Here is a 17,296-nt window from a genome sequence, read left to right as displayed (position 1 = left end):
GTCGAAAGCCACACATGAATTTTACCAATTTTACCAACAAAAAAAACATGTAATCCTGTTTACAAATACACACATACAAATACAAATACAAACACGCATATACAAATGCAGCTTTCTATGTCAGTACACATATAAACAAAAGATAAGATTCCCAGTGGTTGTAGGACCACATACAAAAGCCAACGTTTACTTCCGCATACCACCTACAATTCACACCATTCCATCTACCAATTAAATATACACAGTGATACCGACACCTAACTCAAAACTCACAATCCATTATAAAAGCCAAACTTTCAGTCGACACCAAACTCGAAACTGACTCTATTTGAAACTTTCACTCGAAAACATCATCTGCCAAGAACCTTAGAACAGTAAGCCATACTTACTGTAGAAAGGTTCTCCATATCCTTTCGGACGAAGTCCCCAACTCATATTCTTCATATCCCTCGGAAACCTCCGTTTCAGTATGATTTTTGCAGTCTATTTCAAATTTTTGCACTCCAAACTCAATCCCTCAAACCCTCTCCTCTATGTTTGTCTCAGTACACGAACACAACTCAAAAACTGAGTTTCTTCGATTTTTCCAAGCCTGGTAATCGAAGCACGCCTTGGAACGCGTGCATTGGAGAGAGAAGGCGACCTTTTGGTTTTTTTTTCTTCCGAAATTGCCCTTCGTCTTGTCTCTTTCTAACTACTGTTTGGTTATAAGGTGGGTCCCACGCCTGCCACTTCAGCATTTAACGTCTGACTTTGACGGTCAATGTAACGGCAGGTGTAAATTGGTAATATTTCAAAAATGTTGGGTGTGAAATTGATTAAAATGAAACCTTGAGGCCCATTTTGATACTGACACTAAGTCTCCAGGGACTAAAGAGCAGTTAATCCTTCTTTTTTTGGTTCAAAAATTCAACATATGTTTTGGATAAGGCAATATAAGCACATGGGAAGCACATGGGTAGCACCACAGTTGAGAAGTGGGCCAAACTCTTCCCTCACCCCTACAAGTGCACTTGCGATTCACGTAGGAGACAATCTTGAGGCAACCCAATATATTACTCCCCCTTCCCCTCCCTAGTGAATGACGAAAAAGAAGAAGAAAAGATGCAAAATAATGGCAGATGCGCTCGCCAATCATGGTCATCTACTTTTAAATCTTTGTATTTGGTTTAATCATGTTACTCATTTGGTAGCCTTAAAAGGATCTTATATGACAGTTGAAATATTGGGATCACAAAGGATCCTCATAATTTTTGTTTCTGTTAAAATAAGAATAAATCATATGCCCATCCCACCATATCAATTTAACATTCAATTTGGTTTCATCCAAGGCTTGCAATTTTCCGATAACAGCACCTTTGCCAGTAGGATCTTCGTATTAGCAGAATAAAACAAGACGAAAAGGGCAACTCCAGGGTGAACCATTTTCATTCAAATTGGATGCATTGCATCTTATAAGCCTTCTTTGAAGCAACCTAGTACCTACAATAGCAAAGAAAGCACGTTATGATTAGAAGAGTAATTTCTTTCATGATTTTGTGACAACTCTGGTGTGATCATTATCATCTCTGGGCTTTTTGAACTATACGATGCCAATACCATGTACCTTACATTGTTTGTAACTTGAATAAAACATAAGCAGAAATTATATTCCCCAGTCCTATAACATAGCAGTCGGATTTCAAACAAGCATGGTAAACTCAAAAAAGGCTGGTGATAAAAGCATCATCGATTTGAACACGCATAAAGAATTTTCAAGGTTCCAGAGTGAAAAGTGTTGCCTAATTGATGCATTCTTCGATTTTACAAGAATATTTCATTGACAATATGGTTATTATAAGGGTATTCCCTACGCTACTTTGCTTTATGAGGTTGTGTATATGGGAAAGCCATCATGTCCTAAGACTTCTTTTTTTTGGGAGGGAATGTCCAAAGGCTTGTTGAATCAACTGATGCTGGTATTATTTCTAACCTATGTTGCATCATTCCAGAGTTACTGGGGTTGAGCATGGCAGTTTGAGCATGTATAAGAACGGTACACGGATTATTTACGGTCACAAAATATTTGAGCTTCATTGCAGCATCAGCTGTTTGAAACCACAGATGCATGAACAGCCTGATTTTGTTAGCAGGAACTGTATTAGCTTTTGTTGCCTCAATGTAAAATCCGATTAAATTTCCCTAAGAAATTTTGGTATTATACAAAACCGGCATCAATTTTCATGCTAGATCTCCATGTCACATATTAATAAAGATGTGACTTGAGTAAGTGACGCAAGAGCATCTGATGGGCATTCCAGGTCTAAGTAGCCCGATAGTCGATTGGGCTAGGGTTACTTTTGATATTATAGTTTTCCTATTCCAGTTAGGATTTGGTTTAATTTCCTTTGTCAATTAGGTTTTCCAATTTGTTAGGGTTTGATGGGTAATATATAAGCCTAGTTAACAGTTGTAATAAGGGTCTTTTAACAACTTTATTCAGAAATGACAGAATATAGAGTTCCTCTGGGGTGTCTTTGGCCCAGAACTCATTTATCTTAGTTCCAACTTCACTTTATCCATCTATTTTCTGTGTTGTTTATCGCTGGGATTCCGTTTCTACTGTGGTTTGGCACTGTTTTAGCCGCTGGACAGCAGCTTATCACTACTGCCCTGCATCAGTAAGCATAATGATATAATTATTATAATTATTGTGGCAACATAATAGTGGCAAGTGATGAAAAAAAAAACACAGAATAATTAATCAAGACATATTCAAGGTGCCAGAGAACATCACACTAAAAACTTACACTATCTTTTTGACAAAGTTACAGATTCTTTCGAGTTAATTGCCACGCAAACTGATCAACAGCCACCATAGCACGAGATGCTGAGCCAATAGAACCATCGTACCTGCATGAATGAATTATAATTCACAACAAATTATCACAAATCTCTTGAAAAATATACATTATTTGAGTTTCTCATTCTGTACATATTACAGTCACATCCCAAACCTCATTTCAGTGCTTAAAGTAAAAATTACAGACGGTAAGTGCTTACAATGCAACCAAGAGAAATGCTGCTGTATGCATAACGATAGCGCCTTCACCAGTAGATTTTGATGTGTTCATGCACCTTGCACAGAACCAATTCTCATGAATTGATGTGACTATATCTGCCATAATATTAGATCTAGTAAAACTTACCACAATTAGATCTCAAAGCATAAATCATTGTAGATGGGATCTGTAGGGTGCAAATAGGAGCCGTAAAAAAATAGACACGTATAGAAGCAAATCAGTCCTAAGATGCATATATGAGCAGTTCTCATGAACTGATGCAACATCTATCATAATATGTGCAACCTTTTTTGCATTTCCGCAGCAGTTTTCTGTTGTCGTCAAAAGCTCATTTATTGTAGTGAAAGAACACACATTGTCAAGATATTGAAAACCTGCTGTAAAATTTCATGATCTAAACTGAAAGACAACTTTACAGGATTCAGTAGTACCATATAAGGCCACTTTAAATCCCTAAAAAATGTAATAAGGAATACAAAACCATATGCCCCTCCAAATCCTCCAGTTAAGCAGACAGTTATTACTTATTAAACATAGTAATTGTGGTAATTGCAGCCACATTAAGAACTTACATTGGTTTGGTCCAATAATGAAGCTCTCAGTCTGGAGCTTGTCACATTTGATGAAATCAATGAATTGACTCAATTCGATGGGATTCACTTTTATCCCTTCTTCTTCTGCGCTGCATGCATACAATCAACCTTCAGGTACAGTGCTTCCAAACAGAACAAAATGATAAGCATCATACATTTAAGTAAAATTTTCCCATGGCCAAATCAAACAGAAAGCAACTATAGACGTAAGGGTTACTGTTCCCTATCATTATTTCTGAAAGAAGGTACACATACAAAACATGACAGGCAAACTTGAATGTAAGCATATTGACATGCAAGCCCAGTTTTTTAAGCATTCAACAATATGTATTGAGTTTTAGTCTGAACTCCAAATTGATGCAACTCTTGGTAGACTGGTTTACGTGGATCCCAAGCAAATAAAACACGAAAAGGCAACATTTTTACTTTAAAATTAGGATTTTATATCAGAATTTAAAACACTATTAAACACTTTGGGGAAAATTTTGACCTAAATAGCCAAATAATAATGATAATAATAACAATAATAACAATGTATATATCTAAAATAAAAATTCACAACTCTTGGAAAACTTCACTAGAGAGTAGACTGTTTGACAACTATACTGCACAGCTTGATACCAACTATCAAGAAGATCAGTACTATTGCTTAATTCATTTTTCATCTGCAGTTGATGAACTTAAGAAAAATGATATTTATCTTCCTTATTTTTCCCTTGTTTAATAGTTCGCTCATCATCAGCCCCAATCTCAGGCTTTTCCAGATATTCAATTGGTATCACTGCCTGTCATGAGAAGTTTCTAATCCTTGCAATTCCTCTTTCAAAGCTCAAAACTTCCCTTAAGACTCTTCTTTGTGTTATGAAAATTCAAATTTATACCCCCAAATACATCTAGAAGCATCTAAAATACATCCATGAGAAGAGAACTGTAGCATCTTGATATATATGTAACAAAAGTAACATGTAGCAAAACCTATATGCACATATCAACTTCCAATTTGACTGCTAACCACAGGCACCATCAAACAAAATTTCCCAATGAATTTCTCCATACATATATGCATATAGGAAATAGGCCAATAAAAAGTTCTATGAGGGATATATTTTTCGATTAATCCATAACATTTGAACTTATAAATGTAATAATGGATATAAGTAGCAAAGCTGAATTTGTCCTAGTGTATTCACATATCTTTTTGCTTTTCCTTGAAAATAAAAAATGGGCAGGTGCAGCAAATGAATTAATGGTGAAGAAGGGAAAAAGAACAAAAAGATTGAGTTATTGGTGCTGAAGAAGGAACGATGATCAAGCTAACAAGTCAACTCAAATCAATCTAAAATTTTACAACATGACATAATGTCTGTACCCATTGAGTGGTCCAAAAGTATAGACCTGAAACAAGCCTATGGCTCAAACATCGTATATATCTCAAAGATAAAACCTAAATTGGGGTTGAAGGGAATATGAAGCACGGTTGTCGAAAACCACTTTGAAATCTAGACTACAGAGGAAAGAAAGCAATTTTCCTGAAAGCTACGAAGACAAAGGTTCCTGAAAGTATAATGCCAACTTTGTGAAAGGTTAACACATATAGCATGACACTCACATTGAGAGAGAAGGATGGAATCAAATTGCAGAATGATAACATTACCAATTCTCCCTCAAATATCACGTCTTATGTTAATTCATCTATATTAGAAACACCAAACAAGATGCTTTTAACCTGATCCTTCTAGAATAGGTCACCCACTTATCAAAGTCATCAAAAGCTGGGCTTTATTAGTGTAATGATATTAAAGAAAGTAAAGAAAAGTTGCAGTGGTAATAATCAACCCCTGCTCATGACACTACCAAAAGTTTTACTAAACACATCCTAAAACTAGCCCCCAATAAAGAGACCAATATTTGAACCAAATAAAACCATTTCAGTTAATCATATTGTCCTCTCCTTCTATAGCCAGCCCCTGTCCACTTTTATTTTATAACGATAATTCATAAGCTGAAGATTCAACTATAAATACAAAATTTGAAATAAATTGTACACAAGCATCAATTAATCTCTGGAATTGGATGAACAATTTGGACTTGTAACCTTTAAATTGAACCCATCAGAAAGACGCATTATACTACAATCTTGCTTGAACATAGGTCCATTCCCAAAACCCAAAAACAAAAAATATTAAAGGGGCGCACGAGTTGGAATTTGAATCTGACTTACATAGTAGACAATAAGCGAGACGGACCAGTTGGGTCATAGTTGATCAATATAGCTGCTTTTAATGGCTTATCTGCAACATTTCAATGCATGAAAACCAAAATATACAGACTTATCGGGAACATATGCACAGACAGGCGAGGCTCTGCAGGCGGCACTCACCAGAGCCGATATTGGGAGAAGCCCACTTGTCCCAAGCTTTATGTACAAAACCCCAATCCATTTCGTCAACTTGGAATGATCGTAAAACTCTGATGCTCTCCTGCTCTGTGGTTATGAATGACCCAAGATCAATTGGCTCGAAATGACACTGTTGGATGTTGGAGCATCTCCAACAGTGTAGCAAATAAAACCCTTCAAATTGAAGTTTGTTGAACCAAGTGGCAATTTGAAAAGCATTATTTGTTACTTGAATAATTTTTGTTCAAATAGATTCTTTAATTCAATTAATATAATATCATGGAAAAATATGAAAAATATGAAAATATGTGAAAAATGTCTATATATTTATTTTTTATTATACGAAAAGAAAAAAATGCATGTTAATAACATTTTAGGAGATTTTATTGACACCCCATTATTTGCTCTTTGCACCCCGTATTAATTTTAAATATGAATAACCTATTTTATCCTTATACATAATTACTGTTAAGACAAAAAAATTTAAAATTAAAATTAAAATTGCTCACTACACCCCACATATGTTCCTGCCACCCTAGTTTGACTTTTTTCTCAAACCATCATGTTCATAGAACTCTAACGAGATTTATATGTTTATATTGGTGAAAAAATATCTTGTATTTATTCATGAAGGATGAGATTGAAGTTAGAGAGGCTTCGAATGAGGTATGAGTTTATTTTTTGGCGTTTTGTAAGTTAAGTATTTCATGATGGTTGCTAGTTGCGTTTAGCACATTAGTACCAAACGTGATAGGTAAATTCGGTGGGATGCCACCGAAACGTTGCACCTATTTCAGTTGTGTTTGACCAGTCATGAACTTAATATGTGGTGGAGATCCACCGTAACATGGAAAGTTGTTCAGTTGTTTATTATCGAAATTTTACTTGCGTTTCAGTGGCAACGAACCAAAATATATATATATATATATATATTTTAGTAACTTACTGGTCGACCACAAATTTAATGCAAGCTATTTTGATATTATTCCCATTGAAGGAACAAAAACAAGGTGACGCCCCTACTGAAGGCAATAGTGTGGAAATAGAATGTGTAATGGATTATAATGATCAATTCACAATTATTCAGTAATTATTTTAAGTTCTTTTTTGTCTGAAATCCTTTTTAGTATCATTAACGTGGCATTAATGTTTCAAATTTTATCTTTAAATAACATGAGTTTTACGTGTAGATATTCAATGATAGAGATGCATTACTTAGATGGGCTCGTGCACAAGGAAAAATGAATAATATTGTCATTGTAATTAAAAGGTCTGATTATGGAGGTGAGGGCAAAAGGAGACCTCGAGTAATATTTGCTTGTGAGAGGAGCGGTAACTATAAGTCTTGCAAGTCTAGTGAGACAACTTATATAAAGTCGGATGCAAAGAGTTATATGAAAAAATGCATGCCAATAACATTTTGGGTGATTTTATTGGCACCCCATTATTTGCTCTTTGCACCCCATACAAATTTTAAATATGAATAACTTATTTTACCCTTGTACATAATTACCGTTAAGGATAAAAATAAACATTTAAAATAAAATTTAAATTTGCTCACTACACCCTACAAATGTTCATGCAACCCTAGTTAGACTTTTTCCTCAAACCATCATGTTCCTTCAACCCTAATGAGGTTTATACGCTTATTTGGTGAAAAAATATCTTGTATTTATTCATGAAGGGTGAGACTGAAGTTAGAGAGGCTTCGAATGAGGTATGAGTTTATTTTTTGGCATTTTTCAAGTTTAGGATTTCATGATGGTCGTTGGTTGCGTTCAGCACACCAGTACCGAACACGATAGGTAAATTCGGTGGGATGCCACCGAAACATTGTAAGCGAGATACTAGTGTAATTAGGAGATTTACTTCCTAGTATATTAGGATTCTATTTCTTTCCTTTTTGTATAGATATTATGTAATAAGGACTTTATCTTATTTCCTAGTATAACCCTACTAGGGTTTGTAACCTTGTATTATAAATACCTCCTTTTGGAGAATGAAATACAACCTGTAAATATTCTACCCATATTGTTTGACTTGGCATCAGAGCCGACTTTGTGGTGACCTGTGTGTTGTGTCCACTGGTTTTCTACTGTGCGCCCTAATTTATTTTAGGATTTTCTCTTATGCTCGTGCATGTGCCTTGTTTGTCGTATCTGCTTCGTGTTGTGTTTCCGCTGTGCCCGTGCCTATGCCGTGTTTGTTGTATCTGCTTCGTGTTGTGTTTCTGCTGCTATCATGGGTGACACTTCCAAAGTTGTGTCGTATTTAGATTAATTACCATGAACCAGACTTATATTCTGCTTTCTATTGTTACAGTAAAACGACTTACTTAGTTATTCCAAATTGCAGCTGCTATGTGAGTTTTAAAACTTGTAAGTAAATATGGATCAATGGGACCTACTCGAGATGACTCAGTAGGCTCGACATCTACCTCAACATTACTATCATGAGTAGCAACTACATCTTCAACCTCTATAGTATCCTTAAAGTGGTCTTGGGGACCATGTTGGGGCTAGTCCACTTGAGGGGATAACCTCACTGCTTTATGTCTCCTCGTTGAGGCTGTGGGACGTTGTCTATTAGGTCGAGATGATAAAGCCTCAGTAGTACCTCTTCGAGTCCTCTTCATATCTAAAAAACAATATTAAGTACAAACTTAGTAACGAATTCGGTAAATGATCACTGAAACAAGAAATGAATTCACTGAAACAAGAAACGAATTCAGTATACTACCACTGAAAAACGGAAACAAATTCGGTGAAGTACCACTAAAAAACTAAAACATATTCGGTGGACTACCACTGAAAAACAAAAACACATTTGATGGACTACCACTGAAACAAGATAACGATTTCGGTGGGATTTACACATGTAAGTTAAGGAATGGGGTTTATGAGGGCAATTTAGGAAGAAAAATAGGGTGTAGTGAGTAATTTTACATTTTACTAAAATTCAGTAGGGTGTAAAGAGAATGTGGGGTGCAAAGAGCAAATTTTGGAATGCCAATAAAATCACCCCGATAAATTTTGTATGAAGAAACTGAATTCTATACTTACTATATATTTTGAAATTATGCTTGTAATCAAAGCTAAGCACTAATAACAGGAAACCAAGCATGAGTGCACTTGTGCATTTTATTGGAAGTTTTCGTATTGATGATGCACAAAATCGTATATACAAATAAGGATAGTGATAATGCCCAAAAAAATATTAAGTAAAAGATGATGTCATAGTTGTTGATGGTCCTGAATTATTGGCGGACAATAAAAATTCAATAAATAAACTTGTCAGCGCCAAAATGAAAACCATCACGACTTGCTCGTGTCATGCGATTCAAATTTCTTGGCGTTGAAAGAGTGTTCAAAACAATCCTTTCCTTGGTCCATCAAGAATCCTTTTATGTTTCTTGGCGTTAGTCTTCTTTTAGCTGTGAAAATTGCATCCTATAAAGCATGCAATAATGTGGTACAAAAATTTGGAGGTTTTGTTCCTCAAGATACAATAACGTACTGCAAATTTTATTGCCGATGAAATCAATAAGCATCAAACCCGATTTACCAATTGTCTCAAAACCACTATTGAGCTAACTCCAGAGTTTATACCACGATAGTCGCGATCTCGTGTGCAAAATTTCTAACCAGGGATATGCTGAATTTCCGGTTATCATAACTAGTCTGGAAAACCTTGAGAAACAATGAAACGATCATCTACTTTTTGGGGTTACAATAAAGTTCAAATGCAATCAGAAACCTGCAAAAGAAACAAAATCCGCTATTCATGATCGCGCTTGTACCTAGAAACAGCAGCTCACTGGCCATGCTATAGAGGAGTTGCAAAACCTGCATACAGGTACAATGTACAAGGTGAGACATTGAAGGGAACCTAGAGGATAGAGTCATGATTTGACAAGCCTCAGTGAGATAATATTATCGACAACGATCTCTGTTTGCAATCACCCATCAGTAACAAACCCAGTTATTAATGGGACAATATGAGAGAATGAACCACTGGAAAAGTAAAGTTGCAAGGAGTTTTCATGAAGGAAATTCTAACACCGTGGATAAGAAGAAGAAAAAAACAATTACATGGATTAAATCAATTGGCATGTCTGTCTACCTATACATAACATAACCACCTCCGGATATTTCTCTATCTTCCTCCCCCATGTCACCTGAATATCTGTGAAGAATTCTAAGAACACTGCATTCTTCGATATTTCTTGGTGCAGCAATTTTTCAACATAAGGCATTCGGTTGAGCCAAATGCACTAAAGAATTAATTTTCCTTCTCCATTAGAGAGATTTACAGAAATCTAAGAATTTGAACACACATGACAGATGCTTTCTGGTGCGAGAAATGGTGTTAATCTTCTGGTCTCATCTAGGTAGTTAAATTGAGCGATAACATGCTGGTTCCTTTGGAAATGGAGGAACAATAAGATTTTTTATCCTGGGTTTGTCTTCCCTCCCAATCCCAGTCATAATTCTTTTGGCTGCTGCAGATTGGCAACATGCCAACACTGATTTTGCTCATAAACCCGTCCGCTCCCTAGCCACTCTATCCTGGCAGTACCCTGCTGCAGGAGTGACCATAATTAACACTGATGGTTGCCAAAATGGAGAGACTGGTTGCATTGCTGCTGGTGCTGTTCTTAGATCAAGCTCTAGGATGTGGATTAAAGGGTTTGCAGCTAATATTGGTTATGGTCAAGTATTAGATGCTGAGTTATGGGGTATCCATGATGGTATCCACGATGGTCTCAAATCTGCTTGGGATATGGGGTGCAGTGATGTTGTGTTGGAATCTGACTCAGCCATTGCAGTGCATCTTCTCAATAAAACTGTAGATGCCCTCCACCCTCTTGCTACCTTGTTATGGGGCTGCCAGGACTACATCAAAAAATGTTGGGGCTGCTCTATTTATCATGTCTATTGTGAATGCAATATGGTGGCTGATAGACTTGCTAACTTGGGCTCTTGCCTTGATTTGGGTCTCTGTACCTTTCAAATGCCTCCCGAGAGTATTTGGTCCTTTGTTGTTGATGACCTGCGTGGTCTCTGTAGGCCTCGAGCCGTAGTTTAGTGTTTTCTTTTGGGCATGGCCCCATCTTTTCACCCCAAAAAAAATAATAATAATAATAAGCGATAACATCTCTCACCTCCTTTAGATCCAATATGAATGAGATGCAACTGGTCCATTAAAAAAAGGAAGAACAAAAAAAATCTGACAAACTCACAATGTATCTTAGCCATCCATATCTGATATAGGAAATTCTATTACTTAAGTTACCTATTTAGTAGATTGATACTAAGTAAAAGATGATGTCATAGTTTGGTAGCTTCACAGAAATTAACAGGCTAGGCACTGCCTTCAGCGAGAAATCTTAATCTGACATTTAATTAAATTTCCACCCCCACCTCTCTCATTACTCTCCAAATTATAGGTCCAACTCATCTCACTTGAAAAACATGTAAAAAGAGAAACAAGTGTCTCATAGGTACACCCTCTTCTGCAATAAAAATAAAATAAATAAAAGGGTGTACATCAGTTCGAAACCAATGAATTTTTATCAATCCAATCCAATTTTTTATTGGATTGGAGATTTTACAATCCGATCCAATGTGTTCGGTTTGAATTGGATTTCAAACTCTTGATCCGCTAACCAAACCGATTCAATCAGTTTTTTATTTTTTGGATCCAATCCAATTCGCCAATATTATCGAAACCAATAAAATTGGATTGGATTGGATTGGTCAGTTTTGACAGATTGGTTTGGATCCTGTACAGCCCTAATGGTTGGTGACAAACATTCAGCTTGGTAATAAACTACCCCATTCACGTTGTTTCCACAGAAAATATCATTAACCAAAGATCATGGAAGAGGGTTATGCTATGGATTCTCGAATGATATTGTGCAACAATATCTAATGTCATAAGCCACAGACATAGCCACTGTATGAAAACAAAGGTAAACTCTGAAGAGTACCTTCTGATAGGCATCCCCAGCTGTTATTGTGCAAAGATAGGAGCGAAGTGAACAAGGCAGAAGCAGTAGCACTATGCAATGGGATCAATGACTGCACACCCGCCAACTCCACTGGAAATCTATGCTTGGCCAAATCATAGTAAGTTTAGTAACAAATTCAGCAGTCTTCCTAATAATGCTCTCAAGCATTTGGAACCACTATCACAATCATATATGATCAATAAAATAAAACAGAAAAAACCATATTTATATATATATATATATATATGAACAAAATAGAACTGAGATAGAGGCATTGTCATAATGAACTGAGCTCTGAACATGTGCAATTATCACAAGTAAATGCAATATTGAACAAAATTCCAGCTTTGGAATTCAAGGAAACAAAGAGGCTGAACTCAATCAGCTTAATGCAAGAATTATGAACAGTTGGAGCAAGTTCCATTTATCATTTTTCACATAACTAACTACAAAGAAAGGAAGAAAAACCGTGAGCAAGCACAAAAGACCCAAGATTCAGATTTTCTTTTCTCGGAAGCCAAACAAATTCACAGCGCTCTTTTCCATTCCTCAGGCGATAAATTTCCAAAGTATGTCAAAATTAAAGATACAAAAAAAGAAATCGAACCTTGATAACTTGAGCTTCTGAGCAGCGAGTCGAGGAGCAGAAGTGGGCTTGACGGCAGTAAGTTCGATAAGATTAGAAGCTTTGGAGGCGAAAGGTGAAGATGGTGTACGGCACAAAAGGGTTTTTGCAGAAGATGAAGAAAATTGTAGGGTTCGTCTAGTAGAGTTAGCCGCCATCTCTATTTTCCTGTTTCCGAAAGCTCACAGCTTTCTTTGTTACTTGCTGGACCGGATACTTTGTTGGGAGCTTCTACAAGAGCATCACAGTGGGGGGTGTATTGTCGGGGGTGAAGTCACTTTTACATCTCATTTACACTTCGGGATTATAAATGTGATTTTTATTTCAACGGGAAACATGTAAATCTAAAACTGTGTAACTAATTTTGCTCGCTTTTGTCCACATTTTCTCACTTTTTCTTATATAGGGCCCACCTGTAAATGATGTAAATTTGCATTTCAGGGTTGTAATGCAAATTTACAATCGTTTACACCTCTCTATTGAAGGTGATTCCAATCACAAATTGTGTATATTTAACATATACCTCATTATACAACCCCCATTGGATATGCTCTAATGAGTAACGCTGGACACGATTCGGCTTGGTTCTTACGATTCTTGGGTTGTAGCTGAAGCTTCAAACATTGATATACCTTCTCTGCATAGTGACGAAAGCAAAATCAACAGCAACAATCCCCATAGGGCCAAAATCTTTCTTTAATTATGGTGTATTTACTAATCAGGAATTGGAATTCTCATCATGAATTGAATTCAGCTATGGAGGATTCCTGCGTTTACTTCACATCAAGGAATTAAAAAGTAAGTGGGCCCCACACAAAATTAGGAATTGAATTCCTAATTTTGGAGGAATTCAATTCTTGGGTGAGATGTGGTATTCTAATTCCTAGAGAATTAACCCACTAGGAATTCATGTTTTTTTACCCATTATATCCTCACACAATTTTCAAGTTTCCAAATATGTCATCTACCTTAACCCAACAACGATGACATTTTAGTAATTAGCACCACTCCTACCCAAATTCCATATGGTTTAGTAAACAACTTCAATAGGAATCCGGACTCTAACTTCCTTAAATCCATATGGTTTAGTAAACAACTTCATTAGGAATCCGGAATCTAATTCTCCTCAATCCAACTCCTCCTCAATTCAATTCCTCCTAATCCAATTACGGATTAGTAAACATGCCATTAATGTTGTATGAATTTTTTAAAAAAATAATAGAAATTACACGTGGCGCCATCATAGATGGACACACATCAAAAATACTACGGACTCCTTGTGACATTTTGTTCACCCTAAAATTTCAAAAATCATATTTTGACCTAGAAAAATTCAAAATGACAACAAAAACTCAAATTTATTTCAAAACAAACCAAAACACTAGTGAATGTTTTATAACATAACATTCTTGTTTCTTTGATTCAATGATTACTATAAACTCAAATATGTGATGTGGAATTATGATTTTTTTACACCTTAAAATTCGAAGGCTTTGTAGTAAGAAGCGCGTGTAATAACCCAAACCAAAATATCTAAAAATTAAGATTTCTTTATTCTAACCAAAAGACGATTTTGCCCTCGCATATTCTAATGGGGGAAAATTTGACTTTTTGATCCAGAAAGAATTTGGGAATTTCGCTTGCGCCGTTGCGTAGAGCACGACGAAACGAGTCCTTAGATACGGAGTAAACCCGAATTGGAGTTGTAATTAAGAAGATACGATCAAATTACCGCGAAGGGCAAAACGATAATTTGGAAAAAAGTCAGATTTTATCTCTTCCTTCTCCCTTCTCTCTCCTCATTTTTCTCTCCTCTCTCTCTCTTCGTCCCGCGTGCGACGCCGTCGCCTCCTCCCCATTTCAGTTCGAGCTTGTCGCCGCCACAGGGCACGGCGACCTCCGCCGTTGGTGCCAATCGGTCCGTCTCGTCGCCGCCTCCCTTCCTCGACCCGTCGCCGGCCTTGGACCGCCGGGAATTGGCCGGAAACTGGCGATTTCCGCCGGTTTTTCATCCAAACTTCATCTCCTTTGTTCTCCCTCAATTCTCCACCAAATCAATCGAGTAAGGTATGGTTTCTCAGCTATTTTTCGTACTCTAACTGATGGTTGGCTGGGTTTTGATCGATTTCACCTCTAGATCACTCGATTTTCAACTTGAAAATCGGCCGAACTTCGGCCGCCGTGATCGGCCATTTCCGGCCACTTTTTGGGGTATGTCCAAGAACAAAAGTGACTCCAAATGGGGTGTTTTACCTAGAATATGAGTTTGGAGTCTTGGTTCCGAGATTTTTCAACGAACCATAATCGCTTTGGACACCCGATCTGCCCGCGCGTGTGGCGGCGCGTGGGCGAGGGTGGTGGAATGACTCTGGGCAGTTTTGAGATCCTCGTGTCGTCACGAGCGCGTAGGATTTCGCGGATCTCGATTCGGAGTCCGTTTGAGCCCTGAACGGATTTTCCATATTGCGCGATCCTTGGGTGCAGTGTCGTTAAATTGTTGGATGGCGCTGAATTTTGGATATGTCGGTCTACGTGATTTCAGGATCGCGTAGGATTCGACGGATTGCGAATCGGAGTCCCGGATACTCCGAAATCGCGAACCCTGGGGCTAGGGTTTGGATTTTAAGCGATAACGCGATTTTGGGCTAATCCGACCTTCCGTTTCGGACCAAATTCGCAGGAAATGGTTCCTCCTCTGTGAGAAACCTTCAGAGAAGCCCAGATTGGCCATCGGAGATCGTGGACCCCACTGGTCCCGGGTCGGCCGATCTGGCAGTTTATCGCTTAGCTGAGCGTCAGACCTTCCAAAATTGGTCTAAGTGTCTGAAAGGGCTAATGTGGGCATAGGAGTAACTTGGAATGAGAGCACGTATTTCTAGGAGCCGGGGGGTAGGGTGTTTAATTTAAATTCTTTTTATTCAGCAGTTTATTAATTTATTATTCATTTATAAGCAGGCACCAGGGGTCCGACCGAACCGCAGGAGGGACCTTCGAAGGGTCCAGCTAGCTCGGACCAACAGTGAGTGGACTTTCTTTCATGAATGATTTTATACAAATGAGTTATATAAATGATTTATATACATGAGTTTACATAAATGATTTTATATTAATTTTATATAAATAAGCTTTTATAAATAAGTTTATCTGAATAAGTTTTATGAACTGTTTCTTTCGAGCATGATTTGTACTGTTAAATACTTTGATTTACGTGAGGCTTAGTTACTGAAGCTCCAGTAATATAAAAAGTTGAGTTTGAGGTTCGAATCAGATGAGATAGCAGCAGAATTGAGATTACAGTGAATTATCAGATTTTTCTAAATTAGAACCACCATGTACCCGCTTGTTTTTGGTGATTACCCTCAGACGGACCGATGTCTATGGACATCCAGTCTGTTTACAGTTCTGTCAGTGCACTTGACATTGCCTCACGAGTTTCGGGGACGCTCGGACCGTGAGTGCCAGGATTTGCGGCTCGGCTGACTCTGTGTCCCCGAGACCTGCCAGGATTTGCGGCTCGGCAGACTTGGTGTCCCGAGACCTGCTAGGATTGCGGCTCGGCTGACTCTGTGTCCCCGAGACCTGCCAGGATTGCGGATCAGGCTGACTACGGTCCCCTGCATCCTGCCAGAGCGACTCGAGCTGACTTGGTGTCATCGAGGAATCTGCCGGCAGATCAGGCTGATCATAGTCCCCTGATTTCGCCAGTTTGCGGCTCGGGTAGCCTGCGTGACGCCCAAGACCTGCCAGGGAATTGACGGTTATTACAGGGGTACAATTAGGTGGCAGTTTTAAAGGATGTTTTAAGCTTTGCAATGCAGTTATTGTTTCACTCATTTATATCAGTACCTTCGATACTCATACATGTGTTATACCGATATATCTTTGTTCAGTTATGTGAGCATTTATACAATTATATTTATTTATGTTTATCTGAATGTCTCGAGTTTGATTATGATCGAATCATAGCTTTTCTATCCCTATGTATTTCAAACGGGGGTTATTATGTTCTAAATTGTTTTTAAGAACCTTATTTTTGTCCACTCACAATTTTTAAACTTGTTTTTCGCCCCCAGGCCGTAGAAGTACGAAGGAAACCACTAGGGCCGTCTTCCCAGCTTTCGCCCCACCACCAAAGTGTAGGACCTCGTTGTAAATTCCTTATAGTTCTGTAAATTTGTATAGAAATGCTCTGATATCTAGTTGAACATGAGAAAATGGAATTGAGATCTATTGGTTGAGTTAGTCTGGCAGTTGGTGTGTTATCTTGAGACTGTTTGACAGGTGGAAGACTTTGGGTTTGATCAAAATACAGGGGAGATTCTGTCGAATTTTCGGCAGAAGTTTAAGGGAAGTTTTAAAAAGAATTTGAAAAATGAAGGGCAAAAAGGTCATTCGTGCCCGACATCAGCCAGGTGTCGGACACGCACAGGATTCGGCTCGGATTCCAAAGCGGAAATTGGGTCGGGTCCTGTCAGCGCGTACCTTTTTTCGGCGTATTCTTCTAATTTTTAATTAATTGTTTATGAATTTTTTAAAATAAATAATAAAAATATCAAAGAAATCACACGTGGCGCTGTAATTGAAGATGTGGAATCATGATTTTAG

General features: G+C 37.6%; 2 protein-coding genes and 1 long non-coding RNA gene across 9 annotated transcripts; 1 reads left to right on the top strand and 2 right to left on the bottom strand.

The window, feature by feature from the left end:
* On the bottom strand, nucleotides 1,164–6,243 carry LOC18777960. Of its 4 annotated transcripts, none has more exons than XM_020564945.1 (6): nucleotides 6,036–6,241; nucleotides 5,877–5,946; nucleotides 3,635–3,744; nucleotides 3,043–3,157; nucleotides 2,790–2,892; nucleotides 1,164–1,482 (listed from the first exon to the last, which is right to left on the bottom strand). In XM_020564945.1, the coding sequence occupies exons 1-5, from the start codon at nucleotides 6,094–6,096 to the stop codon at nucleotides 2,808–2,810; spliced, it is 441 nt and encodes a 146-aa protein (XP_020420534.1). In that variant the 5' UTR covers nucleotides 6,097–6,241; the 3' UTR covers nucleotides 1,164–1,482; nucleotides 2,790–2,807. The 4 variants fall into 4 exon arrangements, with proteins under 4 accessions (XP_020420534.1, XP_020420535.1, XP_020420536.1 ...); XM_020564946.1 differs by lacking the exon at nucleotides 1,164–1,482 and adding an exon at nucleotides 2,297–2,652; XM_020564947.1 differs by lacking the exon at nucleotides 1,164–1,482 and having other exon boundaries at nucleotides 2,658–2,892; nucleotides 3,043–3,151; nucleotides 6,036–6,243.
* LOC18776088 (protein NUCLEAR FUSION DEFECTIVE 6, chloroplastic/mitochondrial) lies at nucleotides 8,412–12,975 on the bottom strand. Of its 4 annotated transcripts, none has more exons than XM_020564951.1 (4): nucleotides 12,674–12,975; nucleotides 12,046–12,164; nucleotides 9,853–9,898; nucleotides 8,412–8,690 (listed from the first exon to the last, which is right to left on the bottom strand). In XM_020564951.1, exons 1-3 carry the CDS (start codon nucleotides 12,847–12,849, stop codon nucleotides 9,879–9,881), a joined length of 315 nt encoding a protein of 104 aa, XP_020420540.1. In that variant the 5' UTR covers nucleotides 12,850–12,975; the 3' UTR covers nucleotides 8,412–8,690; nucleotides 9,853–9,878. The 4 variants fall into 4 exon arrangements, with proteins under 4 accessions (XP_020420540.1, XP_020420539.1, XP_007211124.1 ...); XM_020564950.1 differs by lacking the exon at nucleotides 8,412–8,690 and adding an exon at nucleotides 9,359–9,742; XM_007211062.2 differs by lacking the exon at nucleotides 8,412–8,690 and having other exon boundaries at nucleotides 9,359–9,898.
* On the top strand, nucleotides 14,459–17,037 carry LOC109949384. The gene is made up of 3 exons (XR_002271908.1): nucleotides 14,459–14,758; nucleotides 15,647–15,710; nucleotides 16,765–17,037. It is a non-coding gene; the product is annotated as an uncharacterized LOC109949384 (long non-coding RNA).

Source organism: Prunus persica, chromosome G5 (assembly GCF_000346465.2).
Source record: "Prunus persica cultivar Lovell chromosome G5, Prunus_persica_NCBIv2, whole genome shotgun sequence".
Taxonomy (NCBI): Eukaryota; Viridiplantae; Streptophyta; class Magnoliopsida; order Rosales; family Rosaceae; genus Prunus; species Prunus persica.
Note: the sequence above shows the minus strand (reverse complement) of the source record. Positions and strands in the feature narration are given on the sequence as shown.